Raw genomic sequence first — 22833 nt, 5'->3', positions numbered from 1 at the left:
CCATTGCTCAAAAGAAAAACTCTGCAGCATTCATTCTCATTTATTTTTAAAGCAATCCTACTTGATTAATTTGATCTCCCAGGGTATGAATTCCAAATGGCATAAAAGAAAACAGAGTAAATTTGAGTTAAAATAGGGCATGCTTGCTTTGGTAACTCATTTTGCAATAATGTTATAGACAAAACTTGCAAATACAATAAAAATATAAAATGATATTCATTTTATTTATTAGAGTATGAAAAAAAAATTGAGCATTCACACTTTGATATAGCAAAAGGCCAGACACAACAAGGAAAGAAAAGAAAAAGGATAACAACATCATTGAATGATGATGACTCTGGAAGTAGGAACCAAAGACTCTCTTTAACATGCTACATTATCACATGAAGAACATTTTAGTTGTAGGCATCTGGGTTGGCCACAAGGTGGTTTTCAATAAGCTTGAACAAACCAGAGGCTCTCTCTTTGCCAGCCTTAACATGCTCTTCCTTGATATCAACATCTCCCTTTGTGTGGTAGTTGCTGGTGTTCTTTATGATGGAACCACCATCAGCAGATGCCACCAACTTAATCTCATAACAGACTTTCTCAATGGTTTCAGAGATAGCATCTCCTTCAATCAAACTGTAGCTGTAGACAAAGTTTTCTTTGTCAATGCTGTCAATCTGATGCTTCACATAGCTGTATTGGCTTCCTTCACCAAGGGTAATCTTCTTGATGGTTCCTACCCCTCCATCTCCTCGAACAACTTCTGAGCTTTTGATTGCTTGTGGGGCAATCTTCGGGATGAGGCTGTCGGCATCAAGAACAAAGGCCTTGAACAATCTTGGTGGTGGGATGACAGAGGTGAACTCAGTTTCATAAGTGAACACACCCATGATTATGATGATGATATAAGTGTTGGAAAATTGGCTCGCATAAAGGATACTAAATCTTGGACCAGCGACCGGTCGCACGACATTTGCGACCGATCGTTTTCAGGAAGAGTCGAAGTCTGGAGCTAAGTCGACTAGCGACCGGTCGCCAGCTATTTGCGACCAGTCGTTTTCAGGCAGAGTCGAGGCCTGGAGCGAAATCTTCTTGCGACCGGTCGCCCGACACATGCTGTTTCGAGTTTGCACTGTTTCTCAACAGTTTCTTTAGTGTGCTATCGTTTTCTATCCACTTGCAAGGATATTTTAAGTCACTTCTGACTTAAATGAAAGGTGGCAAGTTGCTGGGAAGCAAGGAGAGCAACTTAAGGAAAGATGTTGGCTTGTTTCAAGGTGTTCCTACCTTTATTGGGTAGCTGAACTTGTAGCTGTCATTATCAAGCCCTTTGCCTGCCCAAGGTGTGATCTACTTCAGTAAAACAAGGGCAGAACGTGGGAAGATGTGATGAGGCTTTTCTCAAGTGCAAGGGGTTGTGTATTTGAGATAGAGAGGAAGCAATATAGCAAAGGGAGAGGCAAAGTAGCTAGAAACTAGTGAGTCAAGTAGAAGAGAGAGTTCTCAAGTGTATCAAGGTGTTGAGCAAGGGTGAGAGAGAAACAGATTGTGAGGGTAGTGTTCTAAGGGGGTTTTCAATTGTAAACCAAAGTTGTAACCTATCTTCATTAGTGAAATTTCTCAAGGGGATCACCAAGAGGATGTAGGCAAAATTTGCTGAACCTCTATAAACACTTGTGTCATTTGTGCTTGGTTATTTTCTGTGTGTGTGTAAGACTCATCCATCATTGAGTCTTGTCCAAAGTCCATCAACAACAAAGGTCTAAAGGGGAGTGAATTGGTCTTAATTCACAACAATAAGAGCTTAGAAAATGTGATCAAAGAAAGAATGGATTCTGTAGAGGTGATTAAATTGATCTTAGAAAGCTTAAGTTTGAGATGAAGAAATGTGAGTAGCAGAGGTGGTATATTTATAGAGAATGAGGCTGATGGTTTGGCTAGAACAAAAAGAGCTTTGGCAAAGTTCAGTGCATGTTTCCATTGTGGAAAGGAAATCATGATTTTGAGTTTCTTGAATAATTAATCAGTCAAGGAAGCCGCTCTAAAAGTTTATTCAAAAGTTTATTCAGCATGTATCCAACATATAACAGTGGTTACAGTAGCGCGCTCAGAAGAGTCGTTTACATGAACGTAAATAAATTGTTAATTGTTAAGCAATGTGAGTTTATGGTAAATTTCACATGCATCAATAATCATCTACGTATAATAATAATTTCTATTTAGCAATCGAACCATTTTTTTCAAATTAGGGCGGTGCCTAATACCCAATTGATCAAAAGTTGGAATCAGAAACTTTTCAAAGAAGTAAATTCCAGATTTTCAAGTATGGTTGTCCCTACGTACGTACCTCACAACTAGTATATGCACTTCCAGAACTTCAAACTTCAAATTAGGATGACTTGACTTGCATTTCAACATGGGCTCCAATATCAATGGGTCAACAATTGATTGCACATAGTTTTCCTTTTGGGGGTTTTCACATCTTCAAATTGAAATGGCTCAAAATATTTAATTTAGAAACAAGTCTTATGCTCTTATCCATTGATACACAGTCCGCGTTTATTAACTTATTTATTTAACACAGGCCAATGACCATGTCGGTTGTAAATATACATAACAGTAGACTAAAAAAAAATCATGCCAACAGGTCTAGTCCAGTGAAAAAGGGCCTTCACTTGACTTATGGACTAGTGGTCTTAGGTTTCGAATCACCATGACACTTTAGAGCATTTCCACCCATTTACCATGGCAAAAGGCAAGGGGAGGCAAGGGGGGTAAGGGATGTTACTATTCACATGAATAGTATTTGCCCTAGCAATTTTTTTATTGGTTTTCCACCTATTGTCATGGCAATCCAAAGGCAATTACTATTCACATGAGATATGAGAAGAGAAATTTGTATAGAATTTTGGTGTGAGAAGTGAAGAATATGGCTAGGTATTCATAATAAATAAAAAATCTGAAATTTTTTCCTTTTTCAATTTTTTTATTTAAATTGGATGCTGACATCACAATAATGTCATCATTTAGTCATCTTGCCCGGGCTTCTTCAAGCGCTAGCCACGGGAAATGTGATTGGGGGCCTAGGGGGCCTCTTGCTCGGGCTAACCCCTCCCGCTGGAAATGCCCTTAATTGTGTGTGAATGAGAAATCCCCCTCACCGGAAATTGTTCACTCAAAAATCCAGCATTCATCAAACATCAACACAGAAAACATAGTGACCCAAAAATCCACAATTGGGAAAAACTGGAGTCATCAATCTGACTAGACCCCTTAATGAATTTATTAAAAGACCCACTTAATAAACCAGCAAGAGACATCCACATTACATATGTATGGTCAGATAAACTAAATTATTGCCAACTTGCTTAAATAATATGATTCATTCGTACTTGTGTGTATATATCTAGTCTTAATCGGTGCAGCCCAAGAGTGGTTTCAAATTTTAATAGCCAACAAAGAACTAAGTTGTTTCTTTGAACCATCATATATATGGAGTCAGAGACACTGTCAATTTGCTACTATATTGTTACCGAATATGCTCAGCCAAAGCACTCATTTCATGCACATGGAAATTTTTAACTTTTATCAAACAATAGGCAAAAAATAATTGAGGTTAGTCCACCTCGTGGATTAATTGGAATTTTAAATTCAATTTGCAGATGGCCCTTCCATTGACTAAATTACAAAATTCCTTTGTACAAAAGTAATGGCTCCCACGTCACAACGAATACAACCAATTAAACAATTACAAACTTGCATAAACCTTTTGATCACTTGGTTCCTATAAATACCATACCTCCTCCTCACTTCTTCACAACCCAAAATCTCCGACTTAATTACATCATCTTTCTTAGCCTTCCCTCTCCATCAATTATTTTTTTCTCACTTCCCAAACACTTTTTACAGAATCATGGGTGTGTTCACATATGAAACCGAGATCAACTCTGTCATCCCCCCTGCTAGGTTGTTCAATGCCTTTGTTCTTGATGCTGACAACCTCGTCCCAAAAATTGCACCACAGGCAGTAAAGAGCACCGAGATCCTTGAAGGAGATGGAGGCGTTGGAACCATCAAGAAAATTAACTTTGGTGAAGGTAAGTTTAGAGTTTTTTTTTTCTTCTGGTTTGTTATAATAATGTTACAGAAATATTGTTTTGGGGTCATCTTATCTCATAACAGAAAGATTCATCTGGTATATATGTATATATTTGTGCAGGTAGCACTTACAGCTATGTGAAGCACAGAATTGATGGGATTGACAAAGAGAACTTCGTGTACAAGTACAGTGTGATTGAAGGAGATGCAATCTCTGAGACAATTGAGAAGATCTCATATGAGACTAAGTTGGTGGCATCTGGCAGTGGTTCTGTCGTCAAGAGCACCAGCCACTACCACACAAAGGGTGATTTTGAGATCAAGGAAGAGCATGTTAAGGCTGGCAAAGAGAAGGCCTCCCACCTCTTCAAGCTCATTGAGAACTACCTCTTGGAACACCATGATGCCTACAACTAAATTTTCATAGCTGTATTATTCAATCTTATGTCCTCTTTGGCATTCTCTTTGTTCTTTTTCCTTCGAAAATGGTGTTTGGCTTGTGCTTGGAGCTTTTGATTGAAGAGTGAATGTTGTATTTCCTTTCATTTGCAATAAATAAAATGAAATTATGGATTTTATGATATTTGCAAGGTTTTTTTAATGATATTTGCATATGCCAATTACCAAAAGATTGTGATAATTTATATAATAAATGGATATCATACCAAATAATCAATTTAAAGTATATCTTCAACTTGACCAAAAACAAAGAATTATATTTTCTACCTACATGAGTTGATCGAACAACTATAAAAGAAGGTCTATGTCAATTAGCAAATCTTGTAATAAATGATATAAAAGCATCTCCAGCAGAGTTGCTATACTATTGTTTTTAGGCATTTTAACTAGAATGAGGGCAAAACACACCTCTAACAGACTTACCATATGGCTCTCTATTTTGAAGAACTCCTTATTTGAGTTTGGTTGTTCTCTATATTTAGAGAGGAGGAGAGAGAAATTGAGAGTTCTCTATTTCTTCCTCGTGTCTTTTCCTCGGCCCACAACCCTATCTCACCTCTTACTTTTTGATTTTTCAATGAACTTTTAATTTAGAGAAGAGAAGAGAAAAATAATAAAATATTAGAGATTAGTCAAAATAGAGAAAATTGATGGAGAAAACACTTTTTAAGTAGTTTGCTATCATTGCTTTCTAGCTATGCGTTGGCAGAACCACTACGTGGGCTGCCATGGGCTGTAGCCCAGGGAAGGTTCTGGGAGAAAAAAATATTACACCTATATACCCTAGTATCTTAACCTTAAAATAAATTAAAAATATATACAATTTCATACCTTACCAATACCAATAGGCATAGTCAGAGCATGTTATTGACTCAACCACAAATCTGTTGAATGAAGGTAGCTTGCTAACTCTCAACCACTAGTTAGAAGGAAATTCCTTGACTTCGCTTATGTCCTTATGGCTATGGCCCTTATGCAGTACAGGAGTCTCACCCTCTTTCAGGTTATTCAAAGAGTTACTATTTCAATGGCTAAAGTGAATGCTACTCCTTTCTAATTCAAACAAAAAGAAAGGCATGAAATGCCATTGTCACTGCCATACCTTCTAGTCAATTCTCACACATTCAGCACTGCCACATTTGTATTTGGTGTCAAAATTTGTCCCAACATCAATTTTAATTAATTTATTTTTTCATTAATTTATCTCTAAAAGAGAAGCATTTTTCTAAATGAAATTCACCCTTTTGTGAATAATATGGCTCTAATTCGATTTTTTCTTGTGTTTAGTTTATAAGATTTAATGTATATACTTTTATTTATAGAAAAAACTATAGAAACTATAAGTACCCAAAAAAAAAATATATCATTAGATTTTAAGCTAATAACTTTAGCTAATTTACTTATTGAAAAATTCATGATTCCGCCCTTGTAATTATGTTAGCTAAAATTTGACTAAAATTTGAATACTACACAACAAGACTAAAATTTGGCTCGATCGCTACACGACAAGGCATATGTCAACTACCAAAGGATCAAAATAATTGTGGATCTCATTTGCCATGATCAATTTAAAGCATAATATTTCTAACTGCATGAGTTGACTTGATCACCATAAGACAAGGCATGTCGACTACCAAGGGATCACGGTAACTGATAGAACAAATGGATCTCATCTGTCACAAAATCTGATCAATTTAAAGCGTCATATTTATAACTACATGAGCTGACCTAATCACCACATGATAAGTTATATGTCAATTACTAAAGGATCATAATGAATGATATAACAAATGAATCTCGTCTGACCCAGAATACAATCAACCAGTGGCGGATCCAGGATTCAAAAGTCAGGTAGGCGAAACTTACCTTAAAAACTTGACGGTACGAGTGAATTTCATTCATAAAAATAAAAAGATACACCTAGTCAGGGGGGACGTAATGAGCATTACCCTCAAATATGAATCTCTATACATAAATAAAAGCTTAACTAAAAAAAAACAAATAAATGCAATGCAACACAAAACTAAACTATTTAAATCTAAAAGAGAAGGGGCTATCCACAATTGCACAGCTTGACTATTGCACAACCAAGACTGTCGACTCGAGAAGAAGTTGCCGAAACTGTCTGGAATTGCACAGTCAAAAGCTCTTTGGCTGCTTAGAGCATCTCCAAGGGAGATGTCAAATACCAAACATCAAATTTAAATTTGATGGCTGATATGGCAATTTGACATCTTACACAGCTTTACACTCCACCCGATATGTCAAATTAAATTATTATTTTATTACATTTTAGTGTTGATTTATTTTTAATTAAAAAGAATAGAAAAGAAAAAATAATAAAATATTCATTTGACATCTTGCTTTTGGGATGTCAAAAATAACATCTCAATCTTCAGCCTTCATTCCACATCAGCTTTGACACATCGGTTAGAGTGTGTGAGATGTTATTTCTAGCTGTTAAATATCTATGTGGCACTTTTGACATATCGGTTGGAGATGCTCTTACAAGTTATGTTCCCCCTTTTTTTAAAGTTTGACTGGGCCATAACACATGTGGGTAGTTTTACATGGGCTGGGTAGGCAAAGGTTTACACTATCACATGTGATGGCTAGAAATAACCTTGTTTATATATAGGTTTTTTTTTTTAGTCAAAAATTTTGGGGTAGGCAGCTGCCTACCCTGCCCTAGCTGTAGAACCGCCACTGCAATCAAATCAACTAACTATATCATGCAATTGCAAGTAATATTGTTGTTTCTTAAGAAAGCTTAATTTTCTAGGAGGAAAGTTTTAACAAAAATCAAAGAAACCCTAGGAGCCGCCGCCCCCTTTGGGGTCGGTGGCTTCCCATCCCCCCTTCCCTTCCCCTTGTCCCTATTTTCCTCTTGCTCTTTTGTTTTTTGTTTTTCTGTTTCACAGCAAAGCATATGGTAGAGAGTGGAGGAGATAGAACAAGACGCTTCATATCTAGGGTTTATTCCCCATCAGATTTTCAGTACTCTCTCGCGCCATGGCAGATCATGACGCTCTTCTCTTCTCTCCTTTTGGTAGATCTGGCTGTCTCTGTTATAGATCTGGATGGTTTTGGTTGTGCATCATTTGTAGAGCAAAGTGTTTCTGCTCCTTTAGTCTGTGTTGTTTGGTTTCTTAGATTTGGTGTAGTTTGGTATTAAAGTCCAGAAACTCTATAAGTTGTCTGGTTTTCTCTTGTAATTCCCAAAAATTTTGTTGAATTTGCGAGTTGGTCTAGTTTCTCTAGAGTTATGTCGGTGGCCAAGTTTTGTCCTTGATGTAATTGACCTAAGACAACTTAGACGGTAGATATGGGTTTTTAGACAAGTTCTTTGTGATTTATTCTCTCCAAGTCGTTTCCTCTCTAGAGCTGACTTTGGTAATTGGGAAACTTTACCCATATCCGTCGTATTGCTAATCGAGATGGCTCCCTATGTACTTTTTTAATTGATCTAATAAAATGCTATCGCTTGTTTGGTTTTAAAAAAAATGTATCAGCAATCTGATTTCTTTATTATTGTAAGCCACTTGTCAATTCTCATAAATACCCCCATGAGTTCTAAAAGCCTTAAGTTCATAGACGACTGATTCAAGCTTTTGTCACCAGTACAGAATACAACGACCATCAAACTCGATAGAATTATACTTTGCCTATACCTCTATGTATTCGCTAAGAAATGAGGGGCAATCAAGTCCTTTAACGGGTCGGGTCAAGGCCCACTAGACCCAGCTAAATTGGGCTGGTTCAGGCCCACCCACTTGCCCTGAAGAACGCATCTGAAAGTAGATTCGCAGAATCAGGGAGCGTAGAGACTATACATTCCAGTTTCCACTTCGGAGCTGGACAAGTCCGTCAATCTCGAACAGGGAAGGACATTATCGTAATTGCGCATCCAGCATATATAGAAAGCTCTTCTGGAGCAAACCCACAAGACCACAAGTTCTTCTGGACTCTTCGCTTTCCCTCAAAAACCCCTTTCAGCTCTCGTCTGCTCAAAACCGTACTCTCGAAACAGTTTCGCCTCGATACGACACCGTATACTGGTTTTATTTTTAGGCAATGTCAGGCTACGGCGGCGTCTCGATCGGTCGGACTCGGGGTGAGAACCGGTTCTACAACCCGCCAGCGATACGACAACGACAGCAGCAGCAGCGACAAAAGCTAGAGCAGGAGAAGCATCAAAGGCAGTCTGTGGAGTCCGACGACTGTGCGACGTCGCACAGTTCCGGGTCGGGTCGGGCAGTGCTCACCGATGCCACGAATTTGGATCGGTTCTTGGAGTACACCACGCCCGTGGTTCAGGCTCAGTATATCCCCAAGGTATTGCAAAATCATCATGAAATATAAAAGAAAAATCATTACTTGTGTTATGGGCTGTGAGGCTGCTAGAAAATAATGGTTAATTGGACTCAAACAACCTAGATTATGGAAATTTAGGCGAGGAATTGTGTATATTTGTGTGGCATTGCTGAGAATTTTCAAATTGGTTATCTGTATCACTTCTAAACACTCCAAATTGAGCTCAATACAACTTTATCTGTCAAACTTTAGTTAAAGTTTTCTACTTGAAGAATCATACGTATTGGGTTTTCAATTTTATATGGCAATTTCCTGTTGTGGGTTTGGTGTGTTGTTACTGTAATTGTACATGCGTTTCTCATGAGGTCCCATTTTGGTGATGGATAGACAAGCGTGAGGAGATGGAGGACTCATGAGCCAGAGTTGCATCCCTACTTTGTTCTTGGAGATTTATGGGAATCTTTCAAGGAGTGGAGTGCGTACGGCGCAGGTGTCCCGCTTTTATTAAATGGGAGTGACTCTGTTATCCAGTACTATGTTCCTTATTTGTCTGCTATTCAGCTCTATGTAGACCCATCAAAGCCCTCCACAAGAATAAGGTCAGCAATATCGTAAACACAACACTTTCAATCAATTCAGTCTGTGTGATTTTTCTACTTAAGCACTCTGGATTATAGTTTATGTTTGTAGTTGCTAAACTCTGTGCAATGTTCATGCTTTAATGTTACTGTTCATCCTTTATTGTGTCTGGTTTATGGGTTGACATAAATGTCATTTTGTGGGGAAAATCTCGAGGAAATTTGAATTTAGTGACTGAAGCAGATGGAGCCTGCTGTGCATTTTGGTGTGATTAATTCTTTTTATTATCATTGTTGGATTCCTTGCATTTCATTTGAGGTTGTTGTATATGATCTCTTTATTGAGTCACTCTCTGAGATTTAGTTGCCTACTTGCCCTGATTATATCTGTCCATTACAATGTCCTGAAATCCTGATTGTATTTGTATGTTACAGTGTTCTGAAATTTTAATGTCTTTATTTACAGCCCCTTCGCTTGTAGCTTAAAAACTGTTTTACGAAATCCACACATTCTTTGAATGGAATGGTCAAGGCGATTGTGGATACCATTTTGTTGGTTGTGTTACAATTTGTTTTAACTGTAGCTGAATCTTGCAGTATATGAGGATAGTTAATGTGTTTTTATCAAGCTCTGTGGGGAAAATGGAGGTGATAATAGGCAGTGGGAAAGATATATTTTGAAATTAGGTTGTGAAGACGAATTATGGCAGTGTAATGGGTTTGGTCCGTTCATCAGGTGGGGCATCTTATAGGCAGTGGATGACAAGATCTTTGATATGGTGCATGATGTGGTACTTGGATATGGTGTTACTTTGTGGTAAAGTGAATGTCTTACAGTTTTTGGCAAAATGTTGCCCAGAGTTGCATGCTAATAGCTAGTTTGAACTGTATTATTATTGGCTTTAGTGAAATATGCTAGTACTGGAGCCAATGAATTACATATTCCTTAGCTGTGAATAAATTTTGTACAGAAGAACACAAGCTCAATGTTCATTCAGAGGTGATCAATCTGTTGGTTAGTAACTTTTCTTGTGTGCATCTTGTTACAGGAGGCCTGGTGATGAGAGTGATGCAGAGTCATCTAGGGAGACAAGTAGCGATGGAAGCAGTGATTATGGAACAGAAAGAGGATTAAATGGTGCTCCTTATAGTGCTTTAAGTTGGCAGAATGTTGCAGATGTAAATGGCCATGGTTGGAATAGAGCCTTACCAAGGAATAAACCCTTCAATGGTTCCTCAAGTGACGAAAGTGGTGAGGTTTGCAACCCTCCTGGTCAGCTTATATTTCAATATATGGAGCATGATCAACCATTTGGTCGTGAACCTTTGGCTGATAAGGCAAGTCATTGATCTTCTCAGAACATTTACCACATTGAATTTGAATTATTTTTTTTTCCTTTTGAATTTGATTGTAACATACATTCACCACTTGCATCCAACAGATTTCAGTTCTTGCATCTCAATTTCCAGAGCTGAGAACATACAGGAGCTGTGATTTATCACCTTCTAGTTGGGTTTCTGTAGCATGGTATGCATTTTATACCCTTGTCCAGTCCAGTGATTATACAACAGAAGATTGATACAAATGTGATCATAAATCTAAAAAAAATTCTGTGTAAATTCTTGATAAAGGTATCCGATATATAGGATACCTACAGGTCCAACATTACAGAGCCTGGATGCCTGCTTCTTAACCTTTCATTCCCTGTCGACTCCCATAAAGGGTACCATCACTCTCTCCCTCTCTCTCTCTACTTATGTGTTTTGCAAGTCTCATTATGGTTGATGATATTGTCTGGGGGCCTGGGACAGGTACAAGCACTGATAGGCTTCGGTTTAGTGGTGCACAAGCTAGAGAGGTACAAAATGCAACCTTCAAGCAGTCGTTGCCAATCTTTGGGCTTGCTTCCTACAAGTTCAAGGTTTCCTTTTGGAATCTTAACGGAGTTCATGAGTGTCAAAAGGCTAATTCTCTATTGAGAGCAGCTGACAACTGGCTCAGGCTACTACAAGTTAATCATCCGGATTTCAATTTCTTTGTGTCACACAGCACACCCAGGAGGTGAGGATGAGAGTTATCTCTAGTCAGCTTGCAGTTATCATCCCAATACACATGGGATATAACCTACTGATGAGGATAAACCCTATTCACTGGCCGGTTTTTCATGTTATTGGTTGGATAACACTGTTGGCACTCACTCCTGTCGTTATATTACGTAGATTTGGCCCATTGAAATCTTATATTACATCAAAGCAGGATTATGAAAGCGTGTGATTGTGCTTTGTGAGGGCTTTGCTTGATAGGCCGAAAGAAGAATTGTGATGAAACTATCATTAATAAAGGCCTTTTAATTTGGGGAGTGTGCTTCAGAATGGGCGTCATGCATTGCATCAGGCATTATGATGACAGCTCTTCTTAGTCTATTTGCTATTTCGAAGTTTAGGGTGATGAGATCTCTCAGGAACATGTTTGTAGCTGTTGACTCTTGTTTTAATTACTATCTAGATGATGATGATGATGATAATGAAAAAGAAAAGAAAAAAAATTACTGATGTTTGTATATATATGTATAGGTGCCTTTTGTTTAGTATGTTTAATCTTAGCATGTGTAAGAATTGACAGTTCAGTTCAAGACGAACATGTTGTGTTATATATGATGTGATCGCGTGGCGAACTAATAAGTGAATATCATCGGATGAATAATGTGGGAGTCCTTGCATTCATATTCATTCTCCAAATTTCACATCGTGCCAGATGGACTTGGGCTGTCTGCCTTGAACTTGAAGTACAAGCGGGTGAGTCCCATCCCCTTAGGTGGCATGTCTACTTACCTGGAATGATTATTGGAATTATTTTGATCCTCCAGTGGCATGTTTACTTATCTTGAATGAATATTTGAATTATTTTGATTCCTGACTTTCCTTTTGTATGTAAGAAAATTTTGGTAACATTTAGGGCATGTTTACGTATCAGTAATGGGTATGGGAGGAAAGGGAATGATTTTCATTCCTAACTTTCCCTGCGTTTACTTGCAATCATGAATGAAAAAATAAGTGGCCTCACCTCAAAATTCATAATCACATCCCCTCAAAATTAAGTATCATATCAACTAGGGGAGTAGTCGATACGATTCTCATTCATGTTTTCTCTTAATAACTTCCAAAAATACTCTTACCACTTTACCATAATTCCAAAACACCCCAAACCCTATAAAAATTAAAAAAAACTCACGCCAAGAAGTTTCAAGATGCTCCAACTTCTTTTTCACGTTAGCGTTGCAGACACAACCTCCCAGAACAAACAGTAACGCCTTGTGCTATGCAAGTCATTCTATCTATCTATCTATCTTCTTCTTCTTCTTCTTCTTCTTCTTCTAGCTTCTGTCTTCACATTCATCACAAAACAAGTACGGTCATAAATAAAGACTTTTGTGGAGATTATATATCTCTCTTTTGGTAGTATGAAGCTTATGTTTTTAATCGTATGAAGATTATGCAAGGTATTATTATTTGATTGTTTACTAGTTACGTAAGTGAAAGATATATATTTATTGGAGTTTATTTTTTCGTTTGAAATTGGCTCTGGACAAAGGTGTTATTAACATTATCATTGAACTGGGCTCTTGATGTTCATCTTGTTCAGCATATTGATTCCTCATGTTTACATCGCCTTACTGGTTTGCTGCAGGATTAGTTTGGTCTCCTTAGCCAATTTGAGAATTATATATGTGCTGTGGTGAAAATGTGCAGGACATTTTAGTAATCAAATTAATTTGGATTCTGATTTATGAAAATTAGTATACAATGACAATGGGAATCAACCTCATTCCTTTGCTAATTCCATATGTTTAGTAAACAGCTTAATGGGGCCATACTGATTCAGTAGTTCCTCGATTCCTAAATTCTCTGATTCCTTACTTTCTCCATTACTGATACGTAATAATCATGTGAACCAATTTTAGCCGGCATCAAAACTCCATTGAAATCCTAAATGAATTTCGTCCACTCCTCCAATTTTGCCCTCTGCCCCTTTTCTACAATCATTTACATTTACGTAAATTCATTGAACCAACCTAGGCTACATTGTCAAATCTCGTATAGCACCTTCCACTTTCTGCATTTCTTTTTAAAATGAAAAATTCTCTCCTTTCATAGAATCTAGTGACATGAAAAGTTTCCCCCCATTCTATTTGAATTTTTAAGTTACCAACTTATGATCAGTGCGCATTGATTCCTACATAACCTTTGGCAAGTTATCAAGAACATGTAGAAAGCAAAAGGCAAAGTGGATAAATTATTTCATATTTCCATTATACACATAAAGCTCCGAGTACAATACGAATACATACTTGTTCTGATCTAACTATTACCGGTTGTTACATAAATAGCACGACTTTTTTTTTTTTTTGGGTCAAGTAAATAGCACGACTTCCCTTGTATTACTTGGGCTCTGCGCTCTGGTCCTAACTTTTCAATTCCATCTCTCACCACTACACCCCCCCTTCTAGCTCATAAGTCATCAAGGATGGTGGACATCAGCAATCCTTGAACAAACTCACACTTCCGCCCCTTTTCTTCTTGGTCCTTATGCGATAGCGGTGGTTGTTGCACGGTTCTGTCATCATTGACCACCCAGCGTTAAAAACTCTATAGAAATCATATTAAGTTCACCAAATACAACAAAAACAAATAAATAGACTCAAAGTCATGCTAATGCTCATACCTTTCTGAGAACTCTTCCTTCGTGCTTTCCTTTACAAAAGAAGTTTCAACTAAAGGATGGGGTTGTGCGCTCACATCCTCATCAACTGTGGGAGGGTTATATATAAAGGAAGACAGCAAAGGATCAGCTTCCGTGTTTGAAGAAACAAGGAAAGAAGAACCTCCGAGAAGGGCTTGTAAACTTCCTTCTCGAAGCTCTTTCTTTAATAAAGAAAATGTTGAATTGGATCCCCTGCGAAATTTCCTCTTGCGCTGAACGTAATCTATAGTCAAGGAACACATCACTTCATACTCCAGACTTCAAAAGGAAATATGACCAAAACATAAATAAACATGGAAGTGAAAGTTATCCAAGTGTCGATGCAATAAATGGCCATTCTAGAATAGGAGTGACTGGTGCAAATGAAGAGCCTAACAAAGGGAACAAGGTGAAGGAAATACTCAACAACACTATGATAACTAGTCAGTGTGCTGGCCAGATACATGAAAATATGCAAGCGTGAATCTAAGATAAAGGCCGTATTTTTAACGAAACAACCATTTCTAACTGTCATACCCATATGTTCTGCCATTAAAATCAAATACAGCAAAAGCGGGCTTTTCTAAATCACACTTATTTCTTTCAAAAGTGTTCATTTGATAACAAATTCAACCCCCTAGATATAGATACAATAAGCATGTATGTAAATGATAACCAAACCAAGCATGGAAAAATTCAAAACTAATGTGAAATTCACCAAAGGATATCTTTAACAAACTCCCATGTTGCGTGGTAATATGGCTCACAAGGTTTGCTCCCACCCTTTTGGCACAAACCGGACAGACCTGGAAAAAAAAAAGCAGAACATTCAAAACAATAACAATGGCCTAGTTCATAAACAATCCAAGAGAAAGGAAAATTTTAAATAGTAACAATGGGCACGTTCATAAACAACCCAAGTGAAACATTCCTACCTTTTTATTCAATTTAAGAAAACAATTACACATGCAAGATTAACTATCAGTACATTAACGAATAAAGATAACTACAAGGTTGACCTGACTAACCGAGCTCCTACAGACTAGCTCAAACCCATAGGTCACACTCAAGCCCATATACCAGTCTAGTGTTGAGCATACCACGCACAACACTAACAAGGAAAATTCCAACATTGCCTTTCTAAAAGGCTTCAAACAAAAATCAAATACTAAGATGATTAACCCTCTTGTCTCACCATCATCTACCCCATGCACCTCATCACCAGTCATAACAAACCCACCTCAATGAAAGTACCTTTAAGTTGCAACTCAAACCTACTCAAAGGAAAGTCCAACTCAACCAAACCCATTCAAAACCACAGCCAAACGACAAAAAAACCAAGTAAACCACTAGCATCCCTTTGAATGCTATCACAATGATAGATTTCCTCCCCTAAAGTTCGCTCAATCTGTACGGAATCATGAGTTTCTTAGTAAATTATGCAAATTAAATGTTCTTTCTAAGCTAAAATGAGAACTGAACGATCATCAAAACGCTTACACTAACATTTCTAGGGCAAAAACAAAAGAAAACCTTAAGAGCTAGTAATTTTCCAAATTTCTAAAAGCAAAGCCAGCTGGAACTAATCGATTTAGAATGCAAAACTTCAAAATTAACTAAATTCAAAAAATTGAATTACATACCCCGTTCTTAGCCTCCACCGGATGTTCCTCATCGATGTGGCAACAAAGCCCAACAACATCAAAATCCTCGGCGCAAAAAGGGCACAAAAACTCGGCCTTTAACTCATCGTCTCCATCAGTTTCGTCGTGCGGAAAGAGATCTGCAACAACCACAACCATCAGCACCAAACAAATTCACAAAACACCGAAAACAAGAAAAATGACGCAAACCTGGGGTAGTTTGGGAAAAGTGACCGGATCGAGATTGGTACCGCCTCGACGAAGAGCTCGAGAAGAGACTGCTCCACGAATTATCAGACTCCATCTTGATACACATACACAATTCAATCAAGGCGATGGCGAATTGGGAGCTCAAATCGAATTTGGTACAAATTTATAAAACCCTAGGAAGATTGAAGACGACGAGAGATAAAGCGAGTGTGTGTGTGGGTGTGGTGCGAGTGTGAGGAAGCGACCAAGAAATAGCTTGAGAGAGAACACAGAAGACTCTCTACCGAACCTCCGGTATGGTTTACCTGCTGTTATAGTCCCCGCGTGGCGGAAATAGCCCGCGGATTTTCTGGTAATTTCGTAGATGCCCCTAACTACCTGAGCCATGCGATTTTTAGACAGGTGCAAGGATTTGATTAGACAGATAGCGTGTGTGTGAATGTCATTCACACGTGTGGAGGTCGTGATTTTAGAGGTTTTTATGTTTAGGATTAATCGTTTTATTAGTCGCTGAACTTAGACCCAATTTCGATTTGAGTCCCTCAATTTCCAAAATTATTCCTGTGGTCTTTCAACATCAGTTTCGTTAGAACAAATGGTTCTGCCATCAATTTTGTTAATTTTTCTGTTAAATGTAGGGGTAAAATGATATGAATAAAAAAAATATGAATTGATTAAAATATGAATAAAAAATAATTTTTCTGTTAATTTTTTTTTAAATTAAATTGATTAAAATATGAATAAAAAATTAAAATTAAACACTCTCTCCCCCCCTCTATCCCGATTTCTAATCTCCCCAAAGTTGATTTTTCTTTTTCTTTTTTTGTTGGTTTTTTATTTGATTTTCTTTTATTGTTATTTTAAAGATGTTATTTTTTTAATTAATATAAAAATACCATTTTGCCCCTGTATTTAACAGAAAAGGTTAACAAAATTGACGGCAAGACCATTTGTCCTAACGAAAGTGAAATTGAAGGACCATGAGAACGATTTTGGAAATTTAGGGACTCAAATGCAAATCGGGTCTAAGTTCATGAGCGATTTCACCCGTTGCCTCCAGCTAGTGCAGGATAGAGCCCAAGCCCAGGCGAGCGCTTCCAACGGGCCAAGCTTGTCCGAGCAAGTTGTGGGTCCCACGTAACCGAGCCAGCCCGCAGGCCAAACCAGCCCGACCTCGAGCTCGAAGGTAGTTGACATCAGGGCCCGAGTTTAAAAAATTGCACTCGCCAACGTTAAAAAAAATTCAAATTTCCGTGCGCTGGTGTCAGCCCTGACGTCCACCAACGATAACACACCACGTGGCGTGTTCTTTTTTATATGCATTTCCAATTTAATTTTTTTAATATATTATTCAAGGCAAAACAAAAAAAAAGGGAAAATCATTACACATGGCTCCTCAAGTGGACAATGCCTGCAGTTAGTTCCCTTGGTGCGTTCCGTGTCGGAAATAATGGCACTATTATGTCATCCGAAGGAAAATACTCCCCCATGTCATGATCCGATGGAACCTCCTCCGCCAATGATCGAGTCGTCTTTGTACTCGATTGTGTCGGACTATGAGGATCAGGAATATTTCAATTGTATGATGAGTGAGTAGGTATTTAATTGTATGATGAGTGAGATGTGAATTTTATAATAGATATGGACACGTGGCAACCGAAAATCTTATCCAAAAATTTAATCTGAAAATTTTATCGGAAAATCTTATCCGAAATATGGGATGATAATTTTATATAATAAAAAATGACACGTGGCAATCGAAAATATTCTCCAAATTAATTGTTTAGGTATAAAAAATAAAAAATAAAAACTAAAAGTGAATAATATTTGTCTTGCCATGGCAATGGGTGAAAACAAACCTTACTTTTTGCAAGGGCTGTCACTATTTAAGTGAATAGTAACAGCACTTGCCTCCCCTTGCCCTTTGTCATGGCAAATGGGTGTAAGTGCTCTAATAAAACGATTAACCCTTTATGTTTAATATTTGTGGCTTGACCCATCCCCTTGGGTGGCATGTTTACTTACCTGAAATAAATATTGGAATTATTTTGATCATTCAGTGGCATGTTTACTTACCTGAAATAAATATTGGAATTATTTTGATCATTTAGTGGCATGTTTACTTATTTTGAATGAATTTGGAATTATTTCGATTTTCAACTTCCCTTTAGTATATATAGGTTTTGGAATTATTTCATTTCATGACTTTTCTATATCTACCAACACATAAAATCCAAATTTCAAAGCTTGAAAATTCAAGAATTAGATTGATTAGGGCAATTTCAGACCTTATCTAGCTGAGGGATGGCGTACAAGGCCAAGAGCTCTTTAGGCCAAGGGATTATCCTTAATTATTTGGAAGGAAGAAAGGGTTAGGTTTGGTGAGCAGAGTCTTGGCAGAGAAAAACACTTGTGTGAAATAGAAATAACACTATTTTGCAATCCCAGACCAATCAAGGCATTTCACATTTAATAACTTTTCCACGTGACAGTCTTTGATTAGTTGGGTTCTGCTTGAGATTAGTTGGGTTCTGCTTGAGAGGACAATTGTAAATGTGAGTCTTTAGTGTGGGCCAGTTTTAGCCGGCATCAAAACTCTATTGCAATCCTAGATGAGTTTCTTCCACTCCTCCAATTTTGCCATCTGCCCCCTACAATCATTTTCATTTACGTAGGTTCATAGAACCAACCTAGGCTGCATTGTCAAATCTAGTCTAGCACCTTCCAATTTCTGCATTTCTTTGCAGAACGAAAAATTCTCTTCTTTCACAGAATCTAGTGACATGAAAAGTTTCCCCTATCCTATTTGAATTTTTAAGTTACTAACTTATGATCAGTGCGCATTAATTCCAAGATAACCTTTGGCAAGTTATCAAGAACATGTAGAAAGCAAAAGGCAAAGTGGATAAATTTATTTCATATTTCCATTTTACACATAAAGCTCCGAGTACAATACGAATACATGCTTGTTCATATCTAACTATTACCCGTTGATACATAAATAGCACGACTTTCTTCCCTCGTATTACTTGGGCTCTGCGCTCTGGTCCTAACTTGTCAATTCCGTATCTCTCACCACTACACCCTCTTCTAACTCATAAGTCATCAAGGATGGTGGACATCAGCAATCCTTGAACAAACTCACACTTCCGCGCCTTCTCTTCTTGGTCCTTATGCGATAGCGGTGGTTGTTGCACGATTCTGTCATCATAGACCAGCCAGCATTAAAACTCTATAGAAATCATAGTAAATTCACCACACACAACAAAAACAAATAAACAGACTCAAAGTCATGCTAATGCTCATACCTTTCTGAGAACTCTTCCTTTGTGCTTTCCTTTACAAAAGAAGCTTCGACTAAAGGATCGGGTTGTGCGCTCACATCCTCATCAACTGTGGGTGGGTTATATATAAAGGAAGACAGCAAAGGATCAGCTTCCGTGTTTGAAGAAACAAGGAAAGAAGAACCTCCGAGAAGGGCTTGTAAACTTCCTTCTCGCAGCTCTTTCCTTAATATAGAAAATGTTGAATTAGATCCCCTGCGAAATTTCCTCTTGCGCTGAACGTAATCTATAGTCAAGGAATACATCACTTCATACTCCAGACTTAAAAAGGAAATATGACCAAAACATATATAAACATGGAAGTGAAAGTTATCCAAGTTTCGATGCAATAAATGGCCATTCTAGAATAGGAGTGACTGGTGCAAATGAAGAGTCTAACAAAGGGAACAAGTTGAAGGTGATACTCAACAACACTATGATAACTAGTCAGTGTGCTGGCCAGATACATGAAAATATGCAAGAGTGAATTTAAGATAAAGGCCATATTTTTAACAAAACAACCATTTCTGACTGTAATACCCATATGTTCTGCCATTAAAATTAAATACAACAAAAGTTGGCTTTTCTAAATCACACTTATTTCTTTCAAAAGTGTTCATTTGATAACAAATTCAACCTCTAGATATAGATACAATAAGCATGTATGTAAATGATAACCAAAACAAGCATGGAAAAATTCAAAACCAAAGTGAAATTCACCAAAGGATATCTTTAACAAACTCCCATGTTGCGTGGTAATATGGCTCACAAGGTTTGCTCCCACCCTTTTGGCACAAACTGGACAGACCTGGAAAAAAATGAAAACAGAACATTCAAAACAATAACAATAGGCTAGTTCATAAATAATCCAAGAGAAATGAAAATTATAAATGGTAACAAAGGGCACGTTCATAAACAACCCATGTGAACCAGTCCTACCTTTTTATTCAATTTAAGAAAACAATTACACATGCAAGATTAACTATCTGTACATTAACGAAGAAAGATAACTACAAGGTTGACCTGACTAACCGAGCTCCTACAGACTAGCTCAAACCCATATACCAGTCTAGTGTTGAGCATACCACGCACAACACTAACAAGGAAAATTCCAACATTGCCTTTCTAAAAGGCTTCAAAAAAAAATCAATTACTAAGATAATTAACCCTCTTGTCTCACCATCATCTACCCCATCACCAGTCATAACAAACCCATCTCAACGAAAGTACCTCTAAGTTGCAACTCAAACCTACTCAAAGGAAAGTCCAACTCAACCAAACCCATTCAAAACCTCAGCCAAACGACAAAAAACCAAGTAAACCACTAGCATCCCTTTGAATGCTATCACAATGATAGATTTCCTCCCCTAAAGTTCGCTCAGTCTGTACGGAATCATGAGTTACTTAGTAAATTATGCAAATTAAATGTTCCTTTCTAAGCTAAAATGAGAACTGAACGATCATCAAAACGCAAACACTAACATTTCTAGGAGAAAAACAAAAGAAAACCTTGAGAGCTCGTACTTTTCAAATTTCTAAAAGCAAAGCCAGCTGGAACTAATCGATTAAAAGTGCAAAACTTCAAAATTAACTAAATTCAAAAAATTGAATTACATACCCCGTTCTTAGCCTCCACCGGATGTTCCTCATCGATGTGGCAACAAAGCCCAACAACATCAAAATCCTCGGCGCAAAAAGGGCACAAAAACTCGGCCTTTAACTCATCGTCTCCATCAGTTTCGTCGTGCGCAAACAGATCTGCAACGACCACAACCATCAGCACCAAACAAATTCACAAAACACCAAAAAAACAAGAAAAATGACGCGAACCTGGGGTAGTTTGGGAAAAGTGACCGGATCGAGATTGGTACCGCCTCGACGAAGAGCTCGAGAAGAGACTGCTCCACGAATTATCAGACTCCATCTTGATACACATACACAATTCAATCAAGGCGATGGCGAATTGGGAGCTCAAATCGAATTTGGGTCCGAATTTATAAAACCCTAGAAAGATTGAAGACGACGAGATATAAAGCGAGTGTGTGTGTGTGTGTGTGTGTGTGTGTGTGTGTGGAGGTGTGAGTGTGAGGAAGCGACCAAGAAATAGCGTGAGAGAGAACACAGAAGACTCTCCACCGAACTTCCGGTAGGGGTTAAGCTCCATTTTATAGATCCTTCGTGATGGAAATAGCCCGCGGATTTCCTGTTAATTTCGGAAATGCCCCTAACTACCAGAGCCATGCGTTTTTTATACAGGTGGAAGGATTTCATTGGACAGACAGCGTGTGTGTGAATGTCATTCACACGTGTGGAAGTCGTGATTTCAGAGTTTTTTTTCCTTTTTAACTTTTTCGATTTTTTGTTTAATATTCGTAGCTAAACGCGGTTTTTATGGTCTCGCCTTCTCGCGCACGTTTTGATTAGAACTATATGGGGCCCGCACGCTTTAGAGAAATTAGTGAAAATTGGTTTGGATTGGACTAAGCTAGGGGTGTCAATTTCCGACTCGACCCGTTACACGACTCGAAACCCGCACGGGAAAAACACGACCCGAACACGGCACGATTATAAACGGGTAATTTTCGGGTCAACCCGCCACTGACCCATTTATAAACGGGTGAGTTTCGGGTCAACCCGCCAACCCATTTAATTACCTATTTAACCCGTTTATTAAACGGGTCGTGTCATGGGTCGTGTCAACCCGTTTAATACCTGCCAACCCGCGAAAAAAATTAAAGAAATTAAACCTTCAGCACACCCAATGGGTTTTTCACCCAGCCAATTTCACCCCTCTCCTTGCTCCTTATCCATCTTGGTGTTGATAACTTTGTGATTATATGTTACAACATTTGATATTTATAATGTCTTTATAAACTGATGAGCACTTAATTATTATATTTTTTTCCCTAAATTATATTTGTTAGTAATTATTCCTTATTATTTGAGTTAATTATGTATCTAGGGTTTATGGTTTAACGTTTTAATCCCTAATCCCTAAACTCTAAACCCTAAACCCTAATCCCTAAACTCTAAACCCTAATCCCTAAACTCTAATCCCTAAACCCTAAACCCTAAACTCTAAACACTAAACACTAAACTATAATCCCTAAACCTAAACCCTAAACTCTAAACCCTAAACTCTAAACCCTAAACTCTAAACCATAATCCCTAAACTCTAATCCCTAAACCCTAAACCCTAAACTCTAATCCCAAAAGAAATTTCGTATAACTTATAAAATTTGTATCATGTCACTTTTTTAGCGGATGTGCAATATTGACTAAGTATGCAAAATGGTTTTTCGGAATAATCATTTTCTCAAGATAATTTTTGGCGGTTTTTATTCCTTAGATATCAAATAAGAAAACTTGATTTAATGGGATTTTAGTATGAAGTATATATTGACTTAATGAGCCATCATTTTTAGCCTAAATCGTATTTTGCACTAAAACTGATTTTTCATATTTTGATTTGGTGGGAA

The 22833-nt window shown here is 37.7% G+C and overlaps 5 protein-coding genes across 5 annotated transcripts; 2 read left to right on the top strand and 3 right to left on the bottom strand.

The window, feature by feature from the left end:
• Positions 1–283: 283 nt before the first annotated feature.
• On the bottom strand, positions 284–892 carry LOC110750266 (major strawberry allergen Fra a 1.08). The gene has a single exon (XM_021950566.2). It carries the CDS (start codon positions 876–878, stop codon positions 396–398), a length of 483 nt encoding a protein of 160 aa, XP_021806258.2. The 5' UTR covers positions 879–892; the 3' UTR covers positions 284–395.
• Positions 893–3799: 2907 nt separating this feature from the next.
• Positions 3800–4717, top strand: LOC110750182 (major strawberry allergen Fra a 1-3-like). Its single transcript, XM_021950470.2, has 2 exons — positions 3800–4085; positions 4208–4717. Exons 1-2 carry the CDS (start codon positions 3902–3904, stop codon positions 4501–4503), a joined length of 480 nt encoding a protein of 159 aa, XP_021806162.1. The 5' UTR covers positions 3800–3901; the 3' UTR covers positions 4504–4717.
• Positions 4718–8362: 3645 nt separating this feature from the next.
• Positions 8363–12352, top strand: LOC110750280 (uncharacterized). The gene is made up of 6 exons (XM_021950581.2): positions 8363–8880; positions 9247–9458; positions 10487–10775; positions 10880–10965; positions 11070–11161; positions 11250–12352. The coding sequence occupies exons 1-6, from the start codon at positions 8620–8622 to the stop codon at positions 11501–11503; spliced, it is 1194 nt and encodes a 397-aa protein (XP_021806273.1). The 5' UTR covers positions 8363–8619; the 3' UTR covers positions 11504–12352.
• A 1371-nt stretch (positions 12353–13723) lies between these two features.
• Positions 13724–16343, bottom strand: LOC110750263 (protein DEHYDRATION-INDUCED 19 homolog 4). Its single transcript, XM_021950562.2, has 5 exons — positions 16032–16343; positions 15822–15961; positions 14907–14984; positions 14161–14417; positions 13724–14052 (listed from the first exon to the last, which is right to left on the bottom strand). The coding sequence occupies exons 1-5, from the start codon at positions 16135–16137 to the stop codon at positions 13947–13949; spliced, it is 687 nt and encodes a 228-aa protein (XP_021806254.1). The 5' UTR covers positions 16138–16343; the 3' UTR covers positions 13724–13946.
• A 2573-nt stretch (positions 16344–18916) lies between these two features.
• Positions 18917–21497, bottom strand: LOC110750242 (protein DEHYDRATION-INDUCED 19 homolog 4-like). The gene is made up of 5 exons (XM_021950541.2): positions 21185–21497; positions 20973–21112; positions 20085–20162; positions 19340–19596; positions 18917–19232 (listed from the first exon to the last, which is right to left on the bottom strand). The coding sequence occupies exons 1-5, from the start codon at positions 21288–21290 to the stop codon at positions 19127–19129; spliced, it is 687 nt and encodes a 228-aa protein (XP_021806233.1). The 5' UTR covers positions 21291–21497; the 3' UTR covers positions 18917–19126.
• Between the last annotated feature and the right edge of the window lie 1336 nt (positions 21498–22833).

Source organism: Prunus avium, chromosome 1 (genome assembly GCF_965620075.1).
Source record: "Prunus avium chromosome 1, drPruAviu1.hap1.1, whole genome shotgun sequence".
Lineage (NCBI taxonomy): Eukaryota > Viridiplantae > Streptophyta > Magnoliopsida > Rosales > Rosaceae > Prunus > Prunus avium.
Note: the sequence above shows the minus strand (reverse complement) of the source record. Positions and strands in the feature narration are given on the sequence as shown.

What these genes read in the sequence shown, in the direction of transcription:
- LOC110750266 (XM_021950566.2), bottom strand. Translation starts at nt 878, where the DNA reads ATGGGTGTGTTCACTTATGAAACTGAGTTCACCTCTGTCATCCCACCA.
- LOC110750182 (XM_021950470.2), top strand. Translation starts at nt 3,902, where the DNA reads ATGGGTGTGTTCACATATGAAACCGAGATCAACTCTGTCATCCCCCCT. An exon ending in GAAAATTAACTTTGGTGAAG is followed by an intron (nt 4,086 to 4,207) that starts GTAAGTTTAGAG and finishes ATATTTGTGCAG; the next exon opens with GTAGCACTTACAGCTATGTG.
- LOC110750280 (XM_021950581.2), top strand. Translation starts at nt 8,620, where the DNA reads ATGTCAGGCTACGGCGGCGTCTCGATCGGTCGGACTCGGGGTGAGAAC. An exon ending in AGTTGGGTTTCTGTAGCATG is followed by an intron (nt 10,966 to 11,069) that starts GTATGCATTTTA and finishes TTCTTGATAAAG; the next exon opens with GTATCCGATATATAGGATAC. An exon ending in CCTGTCGACTCCCATAAAGG is followed by an intron (nt 11,162 to 11,249) that starts GTACCATCACTC and finishes GGCCTGGGACAG; the next exon opens with GTACAAGCACTGATAGGCTT.
- LOC110750263 (XM_021950562.2), bottom strand. Translation starts at nt 16,137, where the DNA reads ATGTGTATCAAGATGGAGTCTGATAATTCGTGGAGCAGTCTCTTCTCG. An exon ending in CTTTTCCCAAACTACCCCAG is followed by an intron (nt 15,962 to 16,031) that starts GTTTGCGTCATT and finishes TGGTTGTTGCAG; the next exon opens with ATCTCTTTCCGCACGACGAA. An exon ending in AACATGGGAGTTTGTTAAAG is followed by an intron (nt 14,418 to 14,906) that starts ATATCCTTTGGT and finishes ACTATAGATTAC; the next exon opens with GTTCAGCGCAAGAGGAAATT.
- LOC110750242 (XM_021950541.2), bottom strand. Translation starts at nt 21,290, where the DNA reads ATGTGTATCAAGATGGAGTCTGATAATTCGTGGAGCAGTCTCTTCTCG. An exon ending in CGGTGGAGGCTAAGAACGGG is followed by an intron (nt 20,163 to 20,972) that starts GTATGTAATTCA and finishes ATTTTTTTCCAG; the next exon opens with GTCTGTCCAGTTTGTGCCAA. An exon ending in AAGGAAGAGTTCTCAGAAAG is followed by an intron (nt 19,233 to 19,339) that starts GTATGAGCATTA and finishes CTATGATGACAG; the next exon opens with AATCGTGCAACAACCACCGC.